This window comes from Helicoverpa armigera, chromosome 29 (genome assembly GCF_030705265.1).
Source record: "Helicoverpa armigera isolate CAAS_96S chromosome 29, ASM3070526v1, whole genome shotgun sequence".
Classification (NCBI taxonomy): Eukaryota; Metazoa; Arthropoda; class Insecta; order Lepidoptera; family Noctuidae; genus Helicoverpa; species Helicoverpa armigera.
The window spans coordinates 4,285,782-4,312,426 of NC_087148.1; the positions used below are offsets into that span (position 1 = coordinate 4,285,782).

At 36.3% G+C, this 26,645-nt stretch overlaps 1 protein-coding gene across 4 annotated transcripts; it reads right to left on the bottom strand.

Moving 5' to 3' along the window:
- Nucleotides 1-128: 128 nt before the first annotated feature.
- Nucleotides 129-25,145, bottom strand: LOC110382217 (fatty acyl-CoA reductase wat). Of its 4 annotated transcripts, none has more exons than XM_064042588.1 (15): nucleotides 25,081-25,138; nucleotides 24,665-24,872; nucleotides 12,418-12,643; nucleotides 11,646-11,776; nucleotides 9,836-9,958; nucleotides 8,748-8,873; nucleotides 8,027-8,172; nucleotides 7,418-7,527; nucleotides 6,818-6,895; nucleotides 5,450-5,573; nucleotides 4,005-4,130; nucleotides 3,214-3,333; nucleotides 2,478-2,607; nucleotides 1,492-1,619; nucleotides 129-851 (listed from the first exon to the last, which is right to left on the bottom strand). In XM_064042588.1, exons 3-15 carry the CDS (start codon nucleotides 12,599-12,601, stop codon nucleotides 764-766), a joined length of 1,614 nt encoding a protein of 537 aa, XP_063898658.1. In that variant the 5' UTR covers nucleotides 12,602-12,643; nucleotides 24,665-24,872; nucleotides 25,081-25,138; the 3' UTR covers nucleotides 129-763. The 4 variants fall into 4 exon arrangements, with proteins under 4 accessions (XP_063898658.1, XP_063898657.1, XP_063898659.1 ...); XM_064042587.1 differs by having other exon boundaries at nucleotides 24,665-24,893; nucleotides 25,081-25,133; XM_064042589.1 differs by having other exon boundaries at nucleotides 24,665-24,786; nucleotides 25,081-25,124.
- Between the last annotated feature and the right edge of the window lie 1,500 nt (nucleotides 25,146-26,645).

Here is a 26,645-nt window from a genome sequence, read left to right on the forward strand (position 1 = left end):
GGGAGTGTCAGACTCTTACTGACTAAAACCATGTTCCTTCTTAGCCCTTTATGTACCAGCGTCGCGGTAACTCGTGCGAACAATCCCACGGGTATATTTTTTGAAACAAATCAATGAAAATGCAAGAATTCTTGTACAAAGTATTTATTTTTGGATATAATATAATAATTACAATATTCACTTACATATTACACTATCGATATATTATACAATTACTTCTTTTGATCATTTTTTACAAGATTTTCGATAGATCTTTCTAAATTTGACAACCTTTTCAAGTTGTAGTGTCAATAAGTATGTAAGTAGCACCGAATTGAATAAGTATAACTTAAAAATAACTTAGGTATAAACTTATATAAAACGTAATTTACAGCATTTAATCATAGTCTTATATTAAAATAATAATAATTAGGTTTTGGTAACATTCGGTTTGTACCTAACGTAATTATTTAAGTTCCTATCAGATTTATTTGTATTTTATTTATTTTACAATGATTTTGGTTTTGCAAGTGGGACCAAATTTTCAAAAAATTGTCGGTGACCACGTTTTGTTACAGCTTTTTAAAGAAAAAAACAAATGGTGGCTGTCATAGACAATAATATATTACAAATGAAAACTTCATGCCATATTTTAGAACAAAATTCTTTTTCTTTCCCCAATTACCGGAAAATTAATATCAAAACAGTTCGTGGTCTTTTATTTACAGTGCTCGTGTGTTCGATAAAAATAATATTTTTCCTAACTGTACATTTATTATTAAAATCACCATATTAACGATAAAATCCACCATAGACAGTAGACTGCCAGGATGAAGAAAATAAATCTTGCTATCTGATGAAGATAGTATAACCTGGAAAGAGAAAAATTGTTTATAAGTATATTCATTAACATATTGTAGCTTATCAATGGCGCAAAAAAATATATGTGGCAAAAATATTTATTTATTTTAACATTTTATGTACCTACACAAGGAACACAAGAATAAAATTGAAAAAATAATTTAATATGTACGAGTATTTTTGAAATTTTATTACTAGCGTTGACCAGCGGTTTCAGCCGCATCCCGAGAGAACTATTTCTCACTTTCGGGTAAAGAAGCCTAATCGACTACCTCGACAAATGGGCTATTTACAACATATGAAAATAACGCTTTAAATAAATACCTAGTTTTATAAATTCCAATCAAAAAATAAAACAGACTTCAATAATATAGGCTATAAACCTAAAGCCTTCTCATAAGTCTGACAAATACCATGCTGAAAACATATAACTGTACAGGTCAAATAGAGAACCTTCTTTTTTAAAGTCGGTTAAAAGCGTTCCTCGCCACTCTCTCCCTCCTCTCGTGGGTTGATATTACTCCTGGTCCTATGGGTACCACTATTGGTCCTATGGTCCTGGTACTACTATTGGTCCTATGGGTTTGATATTGGCAAAGAACGAGTTCTTTGCCAATATCAAACCCATCTCCGAAACCTCACTTTTCTTACCTTTTCCACTTAATCCTGGCCTGTGGTAGTGTGTCATCGCTCTCCTTGAACAGGAACCGTCTGATGCCGCCCAGGTAGTGCTGGAAGTACTCCTCCCAGTTCATCTCGCTCATACTGAAGGGGTATATCTGGGAAACGCAGGGAAAACATATACATGATCTGGGTTGATCTCGTGTAGGTACCTACCGCATAAAGGCGAAATTCAAGGGGTGTACGGTAGGTACTGAAGCACTCCAAATGTTTATTCTCGTCTGCTACAGTAGCTAATTGCGTACGAGCAATTGAGAAAATGTTTGCGTTATTGCAACATTTGTGTGCAAAAACCTGCTTTTATTGGACTCGGGCCCACGCATACTTAATCATCTTTCAGTTTTTGTGGAATCTATCTAATGTATGCATCTAAAATTCTTGAAATAGAAAAAATACATCTAACGATGTATTTTTGTAATGTATGTATAACCAATTGTAATGTATCAGAAATGACCTTTCTAAGTGCATGTCCTAAATAAGTTCTTTGAAACAAATGAAGGTCAAGGTCAGCTTTGCTTTAAATGAAAGGAGAACATTACATAGCAAAACTTTCTAACGGAAACCGTATTACAATAGTTAGTCTAGATCTAAATCGTTAAAGTACATTCAAAACACAAAGGTATGTAACTCATTCTAAAGTTCAGTTATCTACAGTCGACGTCAAGTAACTTTAAATCGTGAAATAGCTTTCGGTACCCCTGTATAGAAAGGACTTTAGTCAGTTGGTAACATCACCGAAGTAAGTAACGTACGGCATACCTATTATTTGACAAGAAATAGCCTATTTTGCCGACAGGTACCAGGTTCGTACCGCAATTTTGCCGCTCCCACTCAAAGTAATCTTGCAGCTTGACGATTAAATCACGGGCTCCACTTTTCTTTTGAAGCCTCAAAATGTTACCGAAAGCCTGTTGAATACCAGTATTTCTGTCGAAGAAGAGAAATAACATTGTTACCTGCTTATCAGCATCAGAAGTCTTCTCCCAAAGCTCCCGCGTCCGACTGTTGCAGAACTTGATCTCTCTCGTGCAGAAGTATGACAGAACTGACGAGAACTTGTGTATTTTACGGTACACTTTCAACATCCTGGGTAAGAAGAGTTTTGTTAGTTAGAGACAGTCGTTTGTCTAATTTTTACATGATTATAAAGTAGGGTTTTTTATCAGCCTCACAAGTGTCTTACAAAAGGACTTACATCATTACAAATCATAAAACAAAGTCCTCCCAGCGTCTGTCTATAATGTTCGCAAAAAACTCAAAATGTACCTAAAATACAGATTTTTGTGTTATTTTCTCCAATTGGAGTGATTCTGGAGGGAAAGCTTACCTAAGTTATTTCTTCATGCTAAAACGGGTGAGCCATAATGTAAATGAAATCTAAATAAAAAAAATAGGAAGCTGGTCACCCTGAATAAAACATAGGGTATTTTTTATCCGGGTGCAGTAAGTACCCTAGCTAGAGACGTGGTGAAAATGATAAAACGGTCCATTATTTAACTTGCCTATATATAGCCTATTTATCAAACTTATTTTTCATACTGGATTACCTACCTGCACAGATTAACGCTCAATCCTTCTCTGTGTGAGGAGGCCTATGCCCAGTACGGGGCAATAAAAAAGCTTATGGTGATGATGATTGATTTTGAATTCTAGAGGCAAGTTAAAACCTAAACTATTTTCACAATGACTTACTTTGGTTTTCTTCCTAAACAAACAGCTAGTCCGTCGACGAGCGCCGCCGGTATCAAATGCAGGAACAGCACGTAGATTTTGTTCATTAACGCCGATTTCGTTAACCGCAGTGATATGAACCTGGAATTATAATAAATACATAGATATTATTTAACGCTGAATATAAGAATTTCTGAAAAATCTGCAAGCTTCAAGAGGGTGGCAAGGCTATTTCAAGAATCAAAATTATGTCGCTAATATTATAAACGTAAAAATTGGTGTGTTTGTTGCTCTTTTACACGTTAACGACTAAACCGATTGTAACGTTTTGCATATGATTTCCGGGGTTTAGATGCCACCCCATAAAATCACTAAAATCTGTCTCTCTTTAATAGATTTTCAACTTTAACTCTAAAGTATAAGATTTAATGTAGAATGAATGAATGAGAAAATTGTACAGATTGGAGTAGCTTCATGTGCTGCCATCTGCACTCTGAAGATGAAGACAGACTCCATTTTAACGGACTGCAAGACATTACCAGTACACGTATCTAATAACAATTAAGTAATCTGTGATATTACTCTCACTAGCGAGTAAAACGGCTGTTCTTCTCCTTCTTGGCGAGTCGATGGCAACTTAAATTTTGGAGGCCCAATATTTCGCTACGCATACGGCATTGTCAGTAGCGTTATAAAGGTCATCCACTATGCAGCTGTCGGGGCATAGTGGGCAGCATAGAAGGTGCCGTATGGTTTGTGGTATGGCACCACAACGGCTGTTGTAAGCTACTTTGAAATAAAATCCCACTCACCACACAGCTTCAGAGAACGGATAGTAATGTATCCAGGCCATATTCTGCAACATGAACTCTCCCCAAGTGATCCGGTTCTCCACTGAACTCACGTAGTTGAAGATCGGAGGCTCTAGCGGCGGTGAACTGGAATCAAAGTCAAACCATTTACTCGCGTTTGTGACTCATATAGCACACAAAACAGAACAAGTAAATATACACAGAAAACACGGTAATAAAAAAAAGAACAAAGTAGGAGAAAAATATGCGTCACAAGCACGCGAAATGGCGCGAAATCAAAGACAATTTACGTAAACGAGGTAAAAATTAAGTAAGTACAGGGGCCCGATTCTCCTAAGTTAATATTGTCAAAATCGAATAGAAATCGAATTGCAATATGATCGCAATAGCAGTTTTAAGGCGAGGAAGTGGTCAACAATAATTCCATAACCGGCACGCGCATCTAAGGCGCCAAAAGGGGTCGGAGCGTCTGAGCGGGGCGAGGATAACAATACGCGCGCTAGCTTATAACTAAAAGTCGTAAGCGACAAAATGGTTTTGTAATTTTATTATTTAGAAATGATAATTTGATAAAAAATCCTACTACAATTTTAAAGAGTATGTATATACTCAACTACTAAAAAAGTTAAGAGGCTTTAATCGGTCCCGTTTGCCCATAATATGTGAATCTCTTTTTAAAAAGAGGTATGTTTGATATATTTTTCTCTGTTATAAAAGTTACCTAATCATGTTTCTACAACTAACAAAATAAGGTTTATATCATGAACTTTCAGGTAACCAAGTTGTATTTAGATCCGTTTTGTATTTACTGAGAAAAATTGACATCCTTGGCGCCAAAAATTCCAATTCGTCCTCTTAACCATATCGGGCATTCTGCTACTAATAAAAGACCAATCGTATTCGATTGACATTTGATTGGTGTGCGATTGGTCTGCTATTTTGGTGATTTTGGTCTATACGGTAGTTTGCTGTACAATCATTTTGCAATCGTAAATCATTTGCAGACAAAATTATTCATTATTGAATGACAGAAAAGGATAAAAACATTTATTTCAAAGAAAAAATAGCGGAATGCCACATACGCTACGGATCTCAGTCGAATCGAGTCGAACGTGAATCGTATGACGCTTAAGTAAAATTAGGAGAATCGGGGCCCAGAGAATTGCTGAACATGTGTACATGGGATATCTTTGTGTGTATGAATGAGGAATCTAGATTTAGTGGCTTGACCTTTTGACGATTTGTGGGTTTTAGAAACTTTCACAAAGCAGCCCGGATCCTGGAAGGGTACGTGGCGCCGGCGTCCCCGAATGCTACTCAGTAGCAGTCGTTGTTACATACCCACGTCAGAGGCCGTCAGGCGGAATTGAGTAAACTCAGACACCAGGGCTTGCTAGGTGATTAAACCTGCAGCTCACTCGATAAGAAGAAGTAAAGAAACAAACCTTTGTTTATAAGAGTGGTGCACACTGCAGGCGGCTACCATGAGACAGTTGACCACTGAGTCTACCGGCACTATGTCTGCTGACACCATCTCGTCACATTGTAGCGTTCTGAGTATACCTGTGGCTGTGGACAAAAAGTTTGTTTAGAAAAGTTCATATACATACATATACACACATATTCCTACAAAGGACCATGGGCAAAAATGTATGAAGCCTGGGCTCACCCACCAACAGAGATGAGACCACTTTGAATATACTTGTAAAGCACTAAATATAAAGATTTAAACTCATTTTTGCGAAGAATCCATGGGGTTATTTTGCTATAAATATTTTTCTCCGACCATAAATAAACTAATATTCTGCAAAAAGTTGTGCTGTTATGGCATTGTAGGTTTTGTTATTGAACGCCTTTAACTAGTTTTAATTCCAGGTTTAATGTATACATTAAAAAAAAAAAAAACAGCTGCTATCAGTTAAAAATATTTTTGTTAACATTTCAATCAATATCAATAATAATGTCATCTAAATATCCTGCCGGTGGATTAAATTGTGTGTGCCTGCCAAACCCTAGATATCATATTATTGAAATGATATGAGCACTTCCTACTGTGCGTCTACCTATTAGACACGAGCAGTAATACTGAGCGATGGCATCTCGACACATTTCGTTTCTGTTAACCAGAATGTATACGTAATATGAACGTGCACGAACATGTCTTGACTATTTCCTTCCTCTTAATAGCCAAATCGGTCTAGGAGTCTTCGAGTAATCGGTGAACATACAAAAAAAAAGATCTTGACGAATTGAGAACCTCCTCCTTTTTAAGAAGTGGGTTAATAATATAAATCCTGCGAATTAAGCGCACTACGACTCCTAACAATCGTCTTTTTCTACAAAACCTATTTAGGTGCATATCTTTTTTTTGCCATGGAATTGAAGGTAGTACCCATAGTAACAATTTTAGTACAAACAAAAACCTTCACAACGGCATATGCTATAACTCTGTTGGACAATGAGCCCAATTTGTCTCATGGTCCTTTTTTACAAACTTTTTAATCGTCACAAAAGAATACTTATTTATATTTTTCATACAAAGTTGACTAAATACATTGCTATTCATATATGGAGTACATAACGGGGATAATATGTGTCTATAAGCGGGTACATAAGTGACTATATAAGGGGTCTAATTAGGATAACTAAGGTAAAAGTGTTCCTTAAAAGAAGAAAAAAGATGTGACGGCCTCAAGTTTGGCGTTCCAAAATCCGAGACTCTATAGTCCTGTGGTTTTGGCAGAGAATCATAATTAATCATTGATATCCATGTTTTATATTGCCCAGGGTCAAAAAATACAAAATAAACTTACCACTGCCGACGGCAACTCCGGTGGGTCCATACATATTATCTAGCCAACCTTTTAAAGGTTCTTTTGCTGTTGATATTACTGAAAGCATTCAAATTAATTAAAATACCTCCTAATATTATTTTCTAAGCCATATTAGAGGACAACTTGATATTGAAGGTAGTGTATATAAATAAAAAAAATGCACTTTCGTACACACTTCCGATTTTAATCAAATACGCGGCAAACCAAACGAAACGTTCCTGCTGTAAAACGGCTAAACAAGGACGTTTATTTTCATGGTAGCCTAAAATATGTATATTATTTTACATGCACTTTCCGTATTCGACGTGGCGACAGAAATACATTATGTCAACCTGGTGTCAGACGGATGGAGAGAAAAGTTATTTTTTTCCTTTTTTAAAGGAAATCTGCTGCGGAATTGTTCGCGCGTTTACAGCGGCTCTGGTACACTGTGGCCTCCAGAAGAAACATGGTGGGTTTTTGTCAGTAAGAGTCTGACACTCCCTCGCGCTGCACCCACAGCGGGAAGAACATTTGATGATTTCCCGCCAAATATAAGGTAATAAATTTTAAAATAAGACAATTTGAATGTATTCTTACCTATAGCCGGTCTAAATATACCTATAGGCATGCCTCCCGCATTCTCCCGCAGTTCCTTTTCAGCTAAAGCTTTTGTGAAAGTGTATGTGTTGGGCCACGGTCCTAGTATCCTGAAAAACATGAAAAAAATTCGTTAAATAACAGGCCTCTTCACATAAATTTGCCTTCCTAAAGTTGAGTGTCCATCAATAAAATCGCTATTGTACATATATTCCCTCGAAATATATAGAAATTGCCACCTAATTGTTACCATTAGTTGCTACTATATTACTACCCTCGTGGTTTTGAAGAACCATTCGCTAATAAGCAGTGGTTACAGCAGCGATTATCAATATATGAACTGATTTATATTCTTTTTGTTATCTCTGGCTAGGGCTTAAATTGAATTGACACCATATTGTAGAAGTGCATTAAAAATAATTACTCCGCCATCTTGGATGGTAGGCCATATTGGATTTAGAATAATGCCAAATTGTTTTTCATGTTGCTCTTCCATCATCCTCCGAGCCTCTTTCCCAAATATGTTGGGGTTGGCTTCCAGTCTAACCGGATGTAGCTGAGTACCAGTGCTTTACAAGGAGCTCTTAATAATAATTAATTTGTACTCACTTAGGCAAAATCTTATTAATCTCATTATCAGACATTTTGTCAATCATCTGATGGAGTTGTTCGCAGTCAGCTTCGCAAGGATAGTACCGCTCCTCAATCTCTGGGAGATGAGAGTTGGAGTATGCCGTCGATATGTGCATTAGTACCTGGGGAATAAGGTTTTAATTTGAATGATTGGAAATGTTACAGGAGTAGGTATAATTTTTTGGATGGAGAATTGGTCCCATCTCTGCATAAGGAAAAGTTAGATGTTAAGGGATTCGTCCCGTAAGAACTACTTTACGCATCTGGATAAAAAGTAGCTTATAGTCTTGATCTATAAGTGAGCTACATGACTCCGAAAAACAAAAATCAATTCGGACCAATAGTTTCCGACTTCACTAATTTTGATGAAAGTAGGCAGTAATCTGTATATAGTTACCGGCACGGATATTGAGCTCTCGGCGGAAGAGTTGGGATCGCTTTGCGCACTGTACACATAAGGCAATAAACCAATAAATCGCTTCTGCGCAGGTGAAGGTCAGGGCTCAGTATCCGTGCCGATAACTATACCTGGCATAAACATCGGAATAACATTTAGGTAAAACTACTTTTTACCCGATTGTATAAAGAAGTTCGTTCAGGACACGGGTGAAACTTAGATAAATAAGAACAAATAATTGGCGCATCACATAAAATACCAAACATAGACTTTAATTTCTAAGCTTTTAAAGTAACTTACGTCTAATTTCTTCATGTCCCTAGCCAGCCGGAGTAGATGTAGGGGCGCCTTCACGTTCGTCAGCAGCGCCGCTCGGAGATGCTCGTCAAACTTCACCGTGGCTGCCGAGTGGAATATTATGTTCACCTGAAAACACCAATGAAACATATAGTAAAATAGCTAATATGAAATACATATTTCTAAACAAAAAGTCATGTTTAAATAAGAAATGCCGCTGGAATTCCAGTACGTCGATTCTATAAAATTCAGACAACAACTCGCATTTCACTTCGCTATTCACTCTCACTTCACATTCGGTTCAAAACGTTCTAAAAGTCATCTCATACTTTATCTGTCAGAATCTCGAGTTTAATTTAGTTCAACTCGCAAACACGCTCGAAAGAGTAGCGCTAGTGTAGTAACTCACGGCGGATTCAGATGCGAAGTTTAGAGTGAAGTCTTATAGAATCACACTGCAGCTATGTAATAAAAAAATAACCATCCAACTCGGTTCAGAGCTGCGGTGCCATGGACAGACACATCGAAATAGACGCATCGGTGGTTAAAAATGGAAAACTTTAAGGAAAAGTTTCGGTCTAAGTCATCTGAGAAAATCTTACTTATATATTTGGGAAAAGTAAGCAATAGTAGGTAATCGTATTAAGTTGTGGATGTTATATAGGCAGTGATACGAAATACATGTATGTACTATGAAAAAGGCCCGGCAAATCAGGTAGATGGAAAGTTACTTAGAAAGATAATAACCTTTTCAAACAGATTCCTGATCAAATAACCTACTTACTTAAATTATATAGCAGAAGGTGATGGCCAAAGAAACGATGGATGGATTATGACAAAGTCCATAATATATGGCTACAAATTATGTTACTTGTGAGATGACCTGTGATGTGAAGAAAACATGCTGCGCCGATCATAAATAAAATTGGGATAAGGGATCATCATAGATCATAGATCATCCTCCTGGGATGTTGACTTAATTAAATTACAGATGTGTCATGCCTACACTGCTGTATGAGGGATAATTTCTGTAGAAACTACATGTTAACATTTTTGAAAATGATGTAAGGATTCATCAAATCTGTTCTTACCTTCTCAGTAAGCATCTGTCTATCAGTGAGGGTCAGACCAAGCCCAGCTGCCTCGCAGTCAGCAGGCACCACCACCACCTTGTGACGGAACTTAGGCACCTCATCCTTTAGTCGGCTGAACACCTGGAATTTTCAAGGAGAAGTTATTACTAATGGCGTCCAAGGAAGATGTCTGAAACGGCGGCTTTTCTCGTACAAAGAGTTCAGCCAGCTGCGCAGGACATATTACAGTGCACAAGCATATGCGCAGACACAAGTGAACTCTCTATTCCTTCACTCTCATAGCGCGATGGGACGACAATCCGACACCACCGGAGAGAGATTAGGCACATGACCGATATTAACGTGCTCTCCGATGCACTGGTGTATTAATCACCAACTTCCAGACTGTGGAAGTTTCTTAAACCCACAAGTGGTTTCGGCTCGACCCGGGACTTGAACCCGAGACCTTGTGCACTGCAGTCGCGCTTGGCGACTACTAGAGCCTGTCAAATGAATATGCATATTTGCAATAAGGGTGCGTCTACATGGTGCACGTAGCTGGAGCAAGTTAACATACGCGTATGATAATTTATAAGTGGTATTTTGCTTTGGTACATGCGCGAGTTGCTGGACCCGCACGTATTTAAAATGCATGTAACCTGCGCATGTGCCTCAACATGCGCAAGCTACTTGCACCGTGTAGATGCACCCTAAGATTCTGTGTCGTTGGACAAATATTGTAAGTGCCAATTCCTGACATATGCCTTGACATACTTGTGTGTTTGTTTGTAACCTGAGCGGTAACTATATGCCTACCTACATTACCTACCTCAATGTAATTTGTGATGTCTTTGTTTAAATCCGTAAGATTTGATTTTAAAAGGTTTTAAGAGATGAAGAGTTGAAAGAATTTCGGAGAGTCAACGGTATAAAAAGTCATGCAAAATGAGTTAGATATATTATTTTCGTTTATGATAGGATTACGTCTCACATTACAATAGGCAAGAAAAAATTGTTTAAAAATTAAAAAAACACGCTAGTCATGTATTGTCATCAGAACTCAGAGTGTTCAAAATTGCATCCTAATCGAAGACCGGGAAGTGGGTCAAATTAAGATTCCAAGATTTTCTTCCATACGTAGTTACAAGTGAAGCTAATATAAGCATGTTAAAAAAAATGTATTAAAGACTTCTGGATTTCTCTTTGGTAAAATATGAACCTTGAAATTTCACATACCACATAGGTTATCGTGCCATATACAACCATTATAATCTACCCAAATTAACAATAAGGAAATACCTTCAAAATTAACACAAAAAGCTATAAAGTACTCATCATTTGTCCAAAATGGATATATCATCTTCAGATGAAGGTGAAAAGTATAATAAATAACTTTAAAAAGTCAATTAACTTAAGTACCTAAAAGGAGTGCATCTTCAATGCCTAGGTCATCAGCATTCAAAGGTCAAAGGTCAAAGTCAGTGTACTTTTGGAAATTTGACCTTCGATAGATAGGTAGTCGTGTTGTTTTTATAGGGCAATCAATCAATTATTATGGGCAATTTTAGAGTAAAAGGATTTCCTTTTTGGGTACTTAATTAAAGCAGACTTCATGTCATGAAAGCTCTCGAAAAACTGTTCTTTATATTATTTTATATTTGATAAAGTATGTAAGAATGTAGATGTGTATAGGTACCTACTTATGTATGTATATAAAAGCTATATTACTTTCTAAAATATAGTTCCTTTGGGACGAAACGGTTAGCACATAAAAAATACTACTAGGTACATACCTAATACATGAAAATGCAAAAAAATGGGTACTTACGGGGTCATCAAAGATTTCTTCCATTCTCGTGTAAATATCCTTTCCTCTCTTCTGTCGCACCAGAAGATACAAGTTCTCCACCCCTGGACAGCATCGGAGAAGCTTCTCCACCAGGATCTTGCCAAGAAAGCCTGAGAATAGCAATATTGGCTTCATTACAAACTCGAAATGGTTTATTCAAATTAGGCTGATATATCAGAACTTTTCGAACGTCAAAAACAAAAGACAGTCCCCAAAACGCCCGCCCTTCACCACTTCCTATGTGTTTTTGCTGGGAAGAAGTGGCGTGACAACTTGGAAGGAAAAATAGCGGAGATGCCATAAGGAAGGTAGGTCAGGCGCCTTCTTGTAGGTCCAAGCAACGTACGGTAGGCGTGATCAGTTACTAGAACTAAATGCGTTCGGGTTCTTTGTAAAATCAGAACCAATCTGACAAAGTTTGGTCTTGATTGATTGGTGATTTTATTTGAAAATAATGGCATTGTTAACCATAAGATCGATCGACCCGTGCGAACTGTAAGTCCCGGCTGTCATTAAACATCCTTGGCAGTCGTTACGGGTAGTCAGAAGCCAGTAAGTCTGACACCAGTCTAACCAAGGGGTATTGCATTGCCCGGGTAACTGGGTTGAGGAGGTCAGATAGGCAGTCGCTCTTTGCTAAAGCACTGGTACTCAGCCGCATCTGGTTTGACTGGAAGCCGACCCCAACATAGTTAGGAAAAGGCTCGGAAGATGATGAGTATATAAATAGGATATACTTTTTAATTCTTACCTGTGGCACCAGTAATCAAAATATTCTTCCCATTATAAAACTTTTGTACTTCTGTCAAATTCTCATTAGTATTGTTCATATTTTCGTCCACATTGTCTATGCATTTAGAACAATAGTTTATTTCTTCGTTCTTCAAATTATCACTTATGACGTCACTGACAGAAATCAGCTGGGGGGTAGCCATCTTGGATTTTGGTTGTTTCGCGGCTTTTTTATTGCATTTTTTCTGTAACAAAAGAGCAAATTGTTTATTAGATTAATTTGAATAAGAAAATTAGTAAAAGGTACAGGTATGTGTGATGAAAAATACCGGCTGAGTGCGAGTCGAACTCGCGCATTGAAGGTTTCGTACATTGACTATAAAACACATAAAACATTTACGATTTTTGTATGGAAGGCCCCTAAAATATTTAGGTATTTTTTTCCTATAGATCCTATATAATATATAATACCTACATTATCTCGAAAATTTAAACTGTACAATTTCTAAAGTTCTTGAGATACAGAGATACCTACATTCTGGTAACAGACGGACAGACAAACCGATAGCGAAGTCTTAATAATTGGATCTTATAATATTATAGATTAGGCCAAAACAATCATCGTCATTTTTTTTTTAATGTAATGTAACTTCATAATTACCATCATAAAAGTAGACTAGGTAATACTTAAAATACTTAAATAAACCTAATCTCCCCACTCCAAATAAAAAAAAACACGCCAAAAATCTCCAATGTCACTCGCTATCACTCGCCATCATAACACATTTGCAATAGCCAAGAATTCCTATCAAGCCACTGGCATTCGGCACACGTAATATAAACTCATCGGGGACCCACTAACCCTCAAAGTTACCTTACGTAACACAGTTATATAATCAGTTCAAATATTTAACTGAACTGTCTTGGTCAGGTTGCGTTATCACGGCTGGGTTATAGAATGTCGTTTGTTTTTCGCGTTTCTACATGTTTTGGGCTAGATTTTTGACTGTTTAAATATGCTGAAAGGCCTAATATATTATTTATTTATAGATAATAAGTTTCTATATGATTAACTGTAATAATGCACTTAACATAGAGGGTCAATTGTTGTGTAAATGATATCGAAATAGAAGTTTAATAATATAAACAAATATTCCTTCTTCCCGGGGTAACTTCTTCTCGTACCAGAATAATATATAGCCTATGTTACTCGGGGATAGTGTAGCTTTCGAACCGTGAAAGAATTTTTGAAGCGATTCAATTGCTTCAATGCCCTAGCACTATCAAAAACAATACTGACATTGTAATAATTTCATTTCAATGATTTCTAAAACGTGACTGATTGAAAACAACTCTTTGCTTAATTACTACATAACACATGCACATAATCATATATTGTTCAAATATTACTTCAGAATTTTTGACAACACAGCCCTAACATAAATATATAGAAGGTTCACTCGGATCTTCTACTTAGTTCTAAGTTCACCAACAACATAAACGTCAGTTTCCTTAAAACAACTGCTTACTATGAAAGAAAAAAAAACGTTCAATTTTATAAAGTACACTTCGGAATTAGGTTTTCAGTGAACTTGGTCATTAAATTAATCCTATTAATATTATAAACCTGATGAGTTTATGTGTATCTATTTTGTTGAAACGCATTATTATCTAAAATAATAAATCTTTCAGTGTTAGTGGCTATATGCTATACAATAAAAACAGTTACAATAACAAATGAACCTTCTAAAACTTACCTACACAACACCACAAAAAAAAAAGATTTGCCAAACTTATGACTAAAAGGGGTCGTCACACTCTGCCGACCCCAATACACTACAGCTTGATATTCAACCAGTTTTTATGAACTATTGTCAATGAAATAGTATAGTAACAAAACCGGTGTTCTTTGAAATGGGCATAAATTAGTTGGTTGTGTGTTTATTATCAATGAATTAAGAGTTTTACTTTGTAAAATACTATACTAACCTGACTTCGTAAGTGTATTAACTAACTAGATGTTGTGACCCGCGTCCCGTGGACACTACAGCCCGTACCGGGATAAAATATAGCCTATGTTACTCGGGAAGAGTGTAGCTTTCCAGCAGTGAAATATTTTTTTAAATTGGTTCTGTGGTTTTGCAGCGGTTGGGGTGCAAACATCATCAGCTGCCCAGCCTATTCCCGCATTCAGTAATTAATTAATAATAATTATGTGATTAATAATATAATCACTCTTTCTATTTGCGAGAGGAGGTATGCCCCCCAACAGTGAGACACTAAAAAGGCTGATAACTGACGAGTAAAACGAGGGGAACATGTAGTCTTAAAGTAAAAGTTGTTGGAAACAAAATAAACTGACCTTGACCCCACTGTAAGAGTAAACGTAAGCACAAACTTATGTAGGTAGTCACCAAACCATCTTATTTCAATTGAATACACTTGCACACTTTTCTTAACTTTAAACATTCACATATAAGACTTAAGAATATTAAAATGTTTAAAAATAATGAATTTATCCAAAAAAATATATTAAAAAATAGTTCAGGCAAGTACCTATTTCCTGAGATTAGCACGTTCCAATAAACACTTCCGCTCTATAATCATAATTTTTTAAATAAATCACATAAGTATTCACTACACTTTAAACTTCACATAACAACTGATATTATTTAGTAAATACCTAACACAACAATGCTTAGTAGACATTTTTGTAAAATTAAGAAAAAAACACGTTCAGGTATGAATTCATTAATATTGCTATTTAAGCGATTTGCAGAGTCGAGTTATGTAGAGACAGTAGTACACATAGCTTTGATCCGTGGTTTCACTCGTGCCCCGAGGGAACTACTTCGTGCGCTTGGATAAGGAATAACTTATTGCCAACCTGGATATGTATGTATGGTCTATGTATCATAACATATCATATCATATCATATCTACTTTTCATCCGGGAGAAAAATTCCTGATGCGGTTATTTTAGCAGACCCTCGGTACCCCAGTTACAGGACCCATTTTCCTTGTGGTCCTGTCTTTATTTACATGTATGGTATGTGTCATCATGTCATCATCATCATCCGAGCCTTTTTCCCGACTATGTTGGGGTCGGCTTCCAGCCTAACCGGATTCAGCTGAGTACCAGTGCTTTACTAGAAGCGACTGCCCTGCCTGACCTCCTCAACCCAGTTACCCGGACAACCCAATACCCCCTGGTTAGAGAGTTAGGTTAGAGTTATTATGGTATGTCTATCGTGTATATAATCTATCTACGCATATAAACTGTAATTTCTTTTACTCAGTAAAATTGACCTTGATCGAATAAACCCAAAACAAAACAAAATTATTCTACGAAATAAATCATGTAATCGAATAAAAATTATCTTCGCACCAAAATCGATTATTTTGCTCAAAACTTTGCGGAGCGTGACAAACAATCTGACAGACGGTTGCTTTCGCGTTTATATAGTAACTTAATGGCTAGAATCCACCAAGACTGTTCGCGCGAACGTTTGCTTGTGAACAAAAAATATGTAAAGGCACTTTTACACGTTTGGCAAGCCTTGGCAAGCCTAGACAATAATGCATGTAAAAAGGGCGTTTGACTTGGCTTATGCGTGAGCTGGCTTCCTATCCAGTCGAGTGTCGGATTTTTTAGGTGCATATTAAGAGACTCGAGCAAACTATCAGAATGCGTACAACACTTTTATTTTATACTAGCTTTCGCCCGCGGTTTCACCTGCGTCCCGTAGCCGGATGGTGACAAAAACTAACCTAAAACGTTCTCCCAGGTCTAGGTTACGTCTCCTCTAATTTTCAGCCAAATCGCTCAAGCCGTTTTCATGTTATGTCGTGACAACGGAAAGCGGATTTCATTTTTATATTATAGAAGAAGAAGATATAGATTTAGGCACTTATCATTTTGGACCTAAAGAAAAATATTGCAGAATTTTAGTAATTTGTAGTAATTTTAGGTTTGTAAATATAGTTAGTTTTCATGTTTGAACCAAAATTAATGATGTACTTTGCGGACTTTTTTGAAATGTTCGCACACATTTTGTTTGTATTTGCTAGAGCGAGCACACAGTGAACACCGGTGGAACCTCACCTTAAGGTTACAGTTATTTCTCAATAACAGTGAGCGACTTACTTCATATTATTATGTAAGGGAAATCCGTAGTAACATGGGAGCTAAGATTTGCGGAAGTTTTAGCATAGAACATCGCGTCTTTAAATATATAGCATCTAGTAGTACGCCGCGGTTTCACCCGCGTCCTGTGGATTCACTCGCATCCCGTGAAAACGGGCAGTAGCCCGTACCGGGATAAAATATAGCCTATGTCATTCAGGAATATTGTAAATTTCAACAGTGAAAGAATTTTTCATGTAGGTTTATCAGTTTCGGAGCCTTAAGGGTGCAAGCAAATGAAACCACATCCTAGGAGATTCACTTTCCCCAACCTGGTAAAAAGTACCTAGTCTACTTCCTTTTTCAGGAGCTAGACTGTCTAAGTATTTTTTTTATTTAAATCGGTAAATTACTTTTGGCGTGGAAGCCTCACACACAGACAGAATTATTTATGATATTTGTACCACTATTTTTCTGATGGGAAATTATCAAATGACTCCCGCTGTGGGTGCAGCGTGAGGGAGTGTCAGACTCTTACTGAGTAAAACCCACCATGTTCCTTCTTAAGCCTTTTATGTACCAGCGCCGCGGTTACTCGCGCGAAAAATCCCGCAGGCTCGGCAGGATGATATTAGTTAGTACATGAGCATTATTTTATATGTTATAGATTACTTTTTAACATCTATTTGAGCCTTTCTATCAATTACTTAAAGCCTCATGACAACCCCTTAAGTAGTTTTTTTAAGTTAATCGGAAAACGACAGACCAACGAGGCACTGGTACATTGCAATATAATTCTCATTACGACCCAACCTCGCATATGATCTACTAATGATGATATGATGATCAAAGCTTGCGACAGCGCAGGTGAAACCGGGTTATATAACTTATGTCGTGAACTTGAACCTAATAATGTAATGTTGGTATTGTTTTATCTCATGAAAGCGGGTGGGCTGTGGTTGTGTGTGTGAATGTACGTGAACGTAGTGTTTGTATGTGTAAGCTCGGGAGCGCTCAGTAGTGGTCTCAGTCGCCGAGTCATAGCTTTGTTGGGTTGCAAAAATTTGTTTTACCCGTACCCAGATATAAAGTATATATAGCCTTCATATGTTACTCGGGAAGAGTGTAGCTTCCCAACAGTGAAAGAACTTTCCAAATCGGTTCCGTAGTTTCGGAACTTTGGCGCACAAATAAAACTAAAATTATTATATTAATAAATGTATAGTGTAAATATAATGTAGGTTTCATATTTAATATCACACTTAACACTTATCATATTATAAAAAGGAAACATATTTCGTTTGTACCCTAAAGGCTACAAAACTACGGAACCGATTTGAAAAATTCATTCACTGCTGGAAAGCTACACTCTTCCTAAGTAACTTAGGCTATATTTTACCCCATTACGGGAAGTATTTCCTTTGGGAGGCGGATGAAACCGCGGGCAAAACTTAGCATATAATATCACTTAACACTCCTATAGGCTGAGTTTACACAAGCCCACTATAGTTCATTAGTATGCAGGCTCCGTACCTCCATACAAGGTTAGTGAAATGGGTCGGCGTTCGATTCCGAGTCGTTGCATAGTAATACGAATATTTTTGGCGTGTTGTGTTGGTTGCCTTGTTTTATTTTATTAATATTTTATGTTGGTATTTTATTTTAGTTTTGATTAATTGGTAGGCCTTGTTAAGTTAAAATTTGTGACAATATTAGGTTTGTCTGTTGTACTTGTATGGGTAAAAGGACTGATAAAAACTTGATTCAAATATAGCTTGAAATGTGAGAAAGAATAAAAATTTTCTTTGGGTCCATAAATAAATAATCTGCCTAGCCTTTTCCCAAAGATGCTGGGGTCGGCTTCCAGTCTAACTGGATGCAGCTAAGTATCAGAGCGACTGCCTATCTGACCTTCTCAACCCATTGAACTGATATCCCATGATAAGACTGGCTTCTAACTACCCTAATGACTGGAAAACTATTCTAAGTAAGAGTTCGGGTTCCATTCCAGGTCAGGTCAGTACCTATATAATTTTCTAAGCTATTAGTACTTTCTCAGTATATCTTGGACACCAACCACTAAGTCAGTAATGGCAAAGGAAAACATCTTGAGAAATCCTGGAGTTTAATATCTGAAATTGTCAATCCACCTTGAGCGCGAGTGGTGATTAACGCTCATTCATTCTCCGTGTGAGAGGAGGCCGCAGCCCAGCAGTGGGACGATAAAAAGGCTGATGAAGATGGCATCCAAATTTGAACTGATCTCAATGCATCATCTAATATATATGGACATTTATATGGGTTTAACCAAGTCCGTATAGTATGAAGGTGAGATAAAGGTAAGATATAAGAAATATCTGAAACTTGCTTGACTTAATGAGCTCATCCGGCCGTGCTCTCGCTGTGGCGGCATATTGCGCTGACACAGTGTAGGCTCAATATATGACATGTCATCGACACGAAAGAAGAAGAAATATCTAGTACACATCATCATCTATTCGAATCATTCAACTGTTTTGGATCTGACTCCATTTCCAATGTTATTTCCTGAGTACATTTTTGTTTTGACAATGAACTCACCTTTTTGCAACATGTTCAGTAGGTGTAATCCTCATACAGCTTTTACTACTTAATTCTTAAACTATATAATTTTATTGGTAATTCAAGAACAAGGTTGTTTCCTTAACCTTCAATCTAATACATTAACTGCGGGTTTCAATATCTGATGACTAATTTGAAACTCCGAGTTGCAAACTTTTAGTCGGTTGATAGTTTCATCATCCTCGGGGTTGGGGTCGGCTTCCAGTCTAACCGGATGCAGCTGAGTACCAGTGTTTTACAAGAAGCGACTGCCTATCTGACCTCCTCAACCCAGTTAACCGGGCAATCCGATACCCCTTGGTTAGACTGGTTGATAGTTTGTAGCTCATAAATAAGTATGGAGATGAATGGTAGTGCGCACATTACAACATTTTTTCATATCTTTGGTATTTATCACTTATATATAATCTAGATATATGTACACCCTAAACTGCCCGTTTTTCATTGTGTTCTACAGATAAACTCCATCCTAAGGGTTGTCTGAAAGAAATCGCTATTTAGCGATAAGACCGCCAATTGTAGGTACTGTTCTTTGTGTATTGTGATGTCCTGTGTTGTTAATTTTCTTGGTATACAATAAAGAATAATTAATCTATCTATCTATCTATCTACACAACGATACGGCCGGTCTCAAACCGACCAAAAAGATCGATTGAATTCACGTAAAAGACCATGAGAACATGAGATAATCGCGCACAAACTGACAACCTCCTTTATTTGAAGTCGGTTAAAAAGAAACAAATTCTATTGTAGTTTGAGTATAGTTCAAAGAAGCATGCAACCTACATTACCACTTAGATCAATTTGAACCTTTCTCGACAATGTTTACCAACACTTATTACCTGGGTTTTACCCGTTAGTCAGACGATATTTCGACACTAGTCTACCTTGGGAGATTGGTAGAAAGTTCAGCAAGTTGCCCAATGTATATAGTATCTTTAAATTTCAAATATCAAGGTCTAGGCTTCGGGATTGTTCGTGAGAGTTACCGCGGCCCTGGTACGTAAAGGGCTTAAGAAGGAACATGGTGGGTTTTAGTCAGTAAGAGTCTGACACTCCCTCACGCTGCACCCACAACGGGAGCCGTCATTTGATGGGAAAAATCAAAAATAAAAAAGGTCCATTTTCGCGGAGATCAAGAAGCTAAAGGGCTAATTTCATCATCATCATCCTTTTTATTGTCTCATTGTAGGGTAAGGCTCTTCTCATACAGAGAAGGATATGTGTGACAGTGCTCAGCGCACGGTTAAGATTTCAGACATTAACATCCATGTTTCTTCAAGTTTTCCATCTTATTTACTCAGTAATCAGTGTGCAAGACATATTTTACATATTATAACTTAGTCTTTGACAGACTTGGATTCGAAATCGTACACTCATATTTGACAAGCAGGTGCTTTAACCACAAGCCGGGTTAAATATGGGTTAAAATAAAGATTTTTTTATTGTTTGCAGACTCTAAAACTACAGAATTTTCTAAAGTATTTTCTTAACTACGAAAGAATTTTCTGAACTACGAAAGAATTTTCGAAACTACGAAAGAATTTTCTGAACTACGAAAGAATTTTCTGAACTACGAAAGAATTTTCTGAACTACGAAAGAATTTTCGAAACTACGAAAGAATTTTCTGAACTACGAAAGAATTTTCGATTTGAAAAATTCTTTCACTATTGGGAGGCTACACTATCGCCGTGTGATAAAGACTATATTTTGTCCGGATACGGAAAGTAGTTTTCATGAGACAGGGTGAAATCACAGGAAAAGCTTAATCATATAGACGTAGGTAGCTCTACCTTCTAAAATAAGTATAACTATTAAAGAATTAACTTATATAACTCATACGTAGTTCCAACATTACCTACCATTGTTACATATTATGTATTTACTCAAAGCAAAACCGTAAAGATTGTAAACGATAAAAACACTTGATTCTAAGATTAAACTTAATTGTGAGATAATTATTTTAAGGTAACTATTAACCATCTTGATATGGTATGTGAAATATGGAGTCATAAAAAAAAACTCTAAATAAATCAATTTAGATCTATAGTGCCAATTAAGTGTGATCGTGCTTTTTAATTTAAAAAAAATTATATATTTTATTTATTTTTGTAGCGACGTAGTTATATATTTTTTGTGGGAACATAAGACAATATGAATCCAAATCCGACGCTTTTATTTATTTGCTTGAACGCGCTAATCTCAGGAACTACTGGAAAATGCTTTCAGTGTTAAATAGCCCATTTATTGAGGTAGGCTTAAGGTTACGTTTAATCAGGCGACTTGAGTGAATTTTCACGTCATGTGGGTGAAACCACGGAAAGCAGCTAGTCTATGTAGTCTAATATAATAAATACTAAACATTTTTGGTTTGATTGTTTGAGCCCTAAATGCTCAGGAGCTACTGAACCGATTTGAAAACTTCTTTCACTGTTTGAAAGCTACACTCTTCCTGAGTAACATAAGCTATATTTTATCCCGATACGGGTAGTAGTTCCCACGGAAGGCGGGTGAAACTGAGGGTAACAGCTAGTGTATGATAAACCCGAAATTATTAAACATCTAAGTTCTGAGATAAAATGTTAGTTACATCATAGTTTTTGGTGCGTAAACTAACAAATGCTCCAATTTTTTTTTCATTACAATTAATTTAGGCATTGTTATGTTTTGTAACCTCATGATGTTTGGCAATATTTAATTATGTGTAATTTATATTTATGCTTAATCACAACATGTTATAAAACAAAGCCTTCTCCTGCGTCTTGTCCCTAATAATTTCTTAAAACACGCACCTACATAAAAAAAAATGTTAATTCAGTTCAGCTACACAAAAAACCTTTGTGAATATGTACTGTAAAATTAATCGATACTAGCTTCTGCCAGCGGTTTCACCCGCATCCTGTGGGAACTACTTCCCGTACCGGGATAAAAAGTAGCCTTCCTCAATAAATGGACTATCTAACACAGAAAGAAATTTTCAAATCGGACCAGTAGTTCCTGAGATTAGCACGTTCAAACAAACAAACAAACAAACAAACTCTTCAGCTTTATAATATTAGTATAGATCTAGACTAGAGTAATATTTGTTTTGCTTGATTGAATCAATTAAAAAAATATATATTTTCGAAACTACTTAGCCAACAAACTCGAAAATTAGCACGATTAGAGATAATAAGAAGATCACATAGTTGTTTAAATGGCTACATTTTATTAAAAAAAACTACTGAACTAAATTGAAAAATAATTTCACTGTTGGAAAGCTACACTGTCCCCGAGTAACGTAAACTTTATTTTGTTCGGATATTACACCGCTAGCAGATCACACAATAAGAACAAAATACAAACATCCGAATTGAGAACCTTCTTTTTCGTAAATCGGTTAAAAAGAAGTCTCGATAAAAAACAAGCTTGAAATTGTGTAATTTCCCAAGAAACTTACGTTCTAAAAAACATGCATACGAGGTTAAGATAAACAATAATGTTGTGAAATTAACTGATACTTATGTAAATAATTAAAATAAACAAGAGACTTGTTTCAATGCCAAGAAGTAGGTTTTATTCGTTTGAAATTGGGAAATCTTCAATGTCACTTTACTTTAAAAGCATTCCTAAGTGATTGAAATTTAAACCATGAATTGATAATTTTCCTTCTGCCATATACCTACTTTATTTACAAAGTTATTTACAACACAAAAAAAAACTATCTAAGTAAAACAATTTAAAAAAAACACTATAGGTATCTGATTTTTACAACACAAAAAATAACTATCCTAGTAAAACAATTAAAAAAACACTATAGATATCTAAAACGCGTCAAAAAATTAATCCCCATCGTTGTCAACTGGGAGCGTGCCCAAGAGGCTGGCAGCATTACCTCGTTGGATCGCCATGCTGATCCTTTATTTCTACCATAAAGATATACAGTGATTTTTTTGTGGCTATCTTTGAACATCTTTGGCAGCCGTTACGGGTAGTCAGAAGCCAGTAAGTCTGACGCCAGGCTAATCAAGGAGTATTGATTTGCCCGGGTAACTGGGTTGAGGGGGTCAGATAGGTCAGTCGCTCCTTGTAAAGCACTGGTACTCAGCTGAATCCGGTTAGACTGGCAGCCGACCCCAACATAGTTGGGAAAAAGGCTCGGAGGTGACTGCCTATCTGATCTCCTCAACCCAGTTACCCGGGCAACCCGATACCCATTGGTTAGATTGGCGTTAGTATATGTACATATCTTTCTTTTCCCCGGTCTTGCTCGAGTCCCGTGGGAACTACTGCCCGTACCCGGATAGAATACAGCCTATGTTACCTACTCAAGGATAATGTAGTCTTTAATTTTTTTTTCAAATCGGTTTAGTAGTTTCGGAGCATTCAGCGTACAAAAAAAAAAATATTATATTTTAGTAAATTAATTATAGTACAAAAAAGACAAAAAACCTAGTTATCAGTCATCTTGGTTCCTGAGAGAAGTTATTAATTATAATTTTCACAGAGTTCAAGCCTGCAATAATATTTTTTCCAAACGCTCATTAATGAATTAAATTATCTTAGTTTCGCAATTAATTAGAGGAACCAGTTAACTGAAAAAATTAAGACTTTTTGCTTTACCATTATAAAAAAAAACATCCATTATAATAAAATTATGGGTTTTGCTAGTCAATAAAAATATGTCATAGTCGTAGCAGAATGTAGAATTTTAACTGCGATTTTTGAAGTCGGTTGAAAAATGTCATATTTAAAAGCAAATATATAATAATTCATTTTCGATACCTATCCATTAGTTATTTTACAGATTAAAATATATTTAAATAAGTTAAGCACTGTATTACTATATACTACTTACTACTATTATATTACTATATACTACTATATTACATTATATATTTCTTATTAAAATTTTTCGTAATCGCGAAAAACATAAGTTCAGATGTGACGCACGACCCCAATATAAAAGACATCAACGCACAAATACACTGACTATAAGAGTTTCCTAAGAGAACGCTGGCTTTCTGCCAATCCCCTTACTCTTAGACCAACGTTATATATTGCAGATTGTAACCAACAAACCATTTCGTATGTTTGTATACGTTATCTGTGTCAAAAAGCCTCAAGAATGTACGCTGACCCACTTTTTAAAACTGCGAAAATTTCGACGGAACTTATAAAAAGAAATCCGTTAAAAATAGGTTCGGTAACAAAAAAATGTATGCCCTAATTTCTGACCTACCCACTGACCTACTGCTTGACTGACATCACACTTTTGAGTAACATCAAATAATCATCTATTCTATAACAGTATAAATTAAACATAAAGAAAGAATTTACATACTAATTAGCATTATTACAAGATATTGAAGTATCTAAGAACGAAGAATGATATTTAAAAAAAAGTAGGTTAAGCTATCGCAACCGAATTATCTAATACTACGTTAAAATTGGGCAACATTAAACTTGGGCCAACACATAAGAAAAACGGATAAAAACCTCTTTACAACAAGACTTTCACAAAGCGAAATAAAAATAGATTAAAAAAAAAGAACTCACTTGACAGCTCAATTCCTGGCACACTTCACTTTTTGAACACAGAACACAAACTTTTTAAATTTTTAAATTAGGACACAGTTGTCGTTGGAAAGCGGACAGTGTTATCCATGGCAAACCACCGACTATCGCAACAACCAAAATATGAGGCCGAAATGATAGTTATGCAACTGTTACTTGTATTACATAAAAATGGCCGGCGGCACAACTACTTTATTATGCAAAGAGTAAACTTTTTAGGTTATAAGAAGACTCCTTGCCGGGCTTTACGGATACAACACAATAAAAAAATATAATTAAAAAAAATAGCTGTCAATTAAAATGACAGATGTGAAACAAAATCTAAATTCGAATTTTAAATTTTTGAAAAACCCGCGAAGCCCGGCGCGGATTTTTTTTTGTTTCTTTTTTAAATTTACTTTTTAATATTTGAGAAGACACAGGTATTGTACTCGAAAGTGCGACAGAGTATGAATGGGTGCGCTTGTGATCGAAGGTGTAGTAATTTCGTGATTTCGTCCCCCCTACAACGAAAGTGGGGATGTCTGACTGACCATTGCATCGACGTCAACGCGAAATAACTTAGAACATACAACTGATTGACAAGAGTACAAAAATCTATGCGAAAAGGGTTACGAACCACATAACTTATCATTACACCATACAGACAGAATTGTGTTGCTGGGGAGTTTATTCCACCACTTGTTCTTCCCAGCAAAAACACATAGTCTGTCTTTTGTAAATTTGACCTTCAAAAAGTGCAGATTTGCAGCCTACTTTGAATAAATGATTTTTACTTTTTTATATTTTATAATTAAAATAACTTTTTACAATAGTTGTTTTAATAAAACTGATGTTTATTTATGTCATCAGTGAAATTGGGCCAAGTCTGCCAATTAAAAGGCAGTTGCAAAATAATGATAATTCACTCATGCATTTACTTTTGCTTAGGTACACACATCAGAATAACACAAATAGTGCTAAGTAATTATTTATTGGTTCACCAAAAGCATTAAAAACGGAAAATTTATAAAAAAGTACTTTTATTCCGGGTATGGGAAGTAGTTCCCTCAGAAAAGAGATTGAAACGCTGGTAGAAGCCAATAGTGTACTCGTAAGAAGTGCTTTTATATATTTAGCGCATTGGAAGACACAACAATGGCTTATCCAGTTAATTCAATTATCTAAGCGAAAAGAAATAAACGGACAAGCGACGAAGCCCGCGGAAAAAATCGCATGTTACTTACCAAGGTTAAAAATGGGATGGGTTGAGTTTTATACTCAAAGGAGGTCAGATGACTGTTGACTAAATCCTAATGTTATGTCAATCTGACGTGTGTATTGGGAAATAGATCGGTTGTTTATGAAAATTTACATACGTATAGGGGAGATGTTCCTAAAACGGGTACCCTTCCTAAAACGGGTAGGCTTTGCCATTCGTATATTATAGGTCTTAGTGTGAACCTGCGAGTGTAGAGCGGTGCACTACCACCCCGCCGATCACGGTCAGTTGGCTCAGGCGCCTAGAGCAAGCGTTTTCGAGATTAGATGTAAAAAAAGTTTTTTGCAGAGTTTATTAAAAAAAATCGGATTATGCTAGTGCTGACTACTCAAATATGGTGCAAGATACGGTTTTCGCAGTTTTGTATTATCATTTTGCATGTTATATGCTTATTAATTGTGAATACTTAGTGGTCTCCTTGTTTACTATTTTAAGGTTAAGGTAGTTGAAATTTAAAACGTGCTTTTGGGCAAAACGGGTAGGGGCATAACGGGTGACTACCCGATTTGAAATAAGGGACCACTTCCTCAATTGATCCCACAGAAAGCTAATCGAAGACAAAGGAAGCCACAGAGAGCTAAAGAAGTACAGGAACAGCGTCAAAAAGAAATTAAAATATGTTTTCTCTGATTTTTAACAAAATTATCTGCTGGTAGGATTATAATTTCAAATGTAACATTTAATAAAGTAAAAAAGTGATCT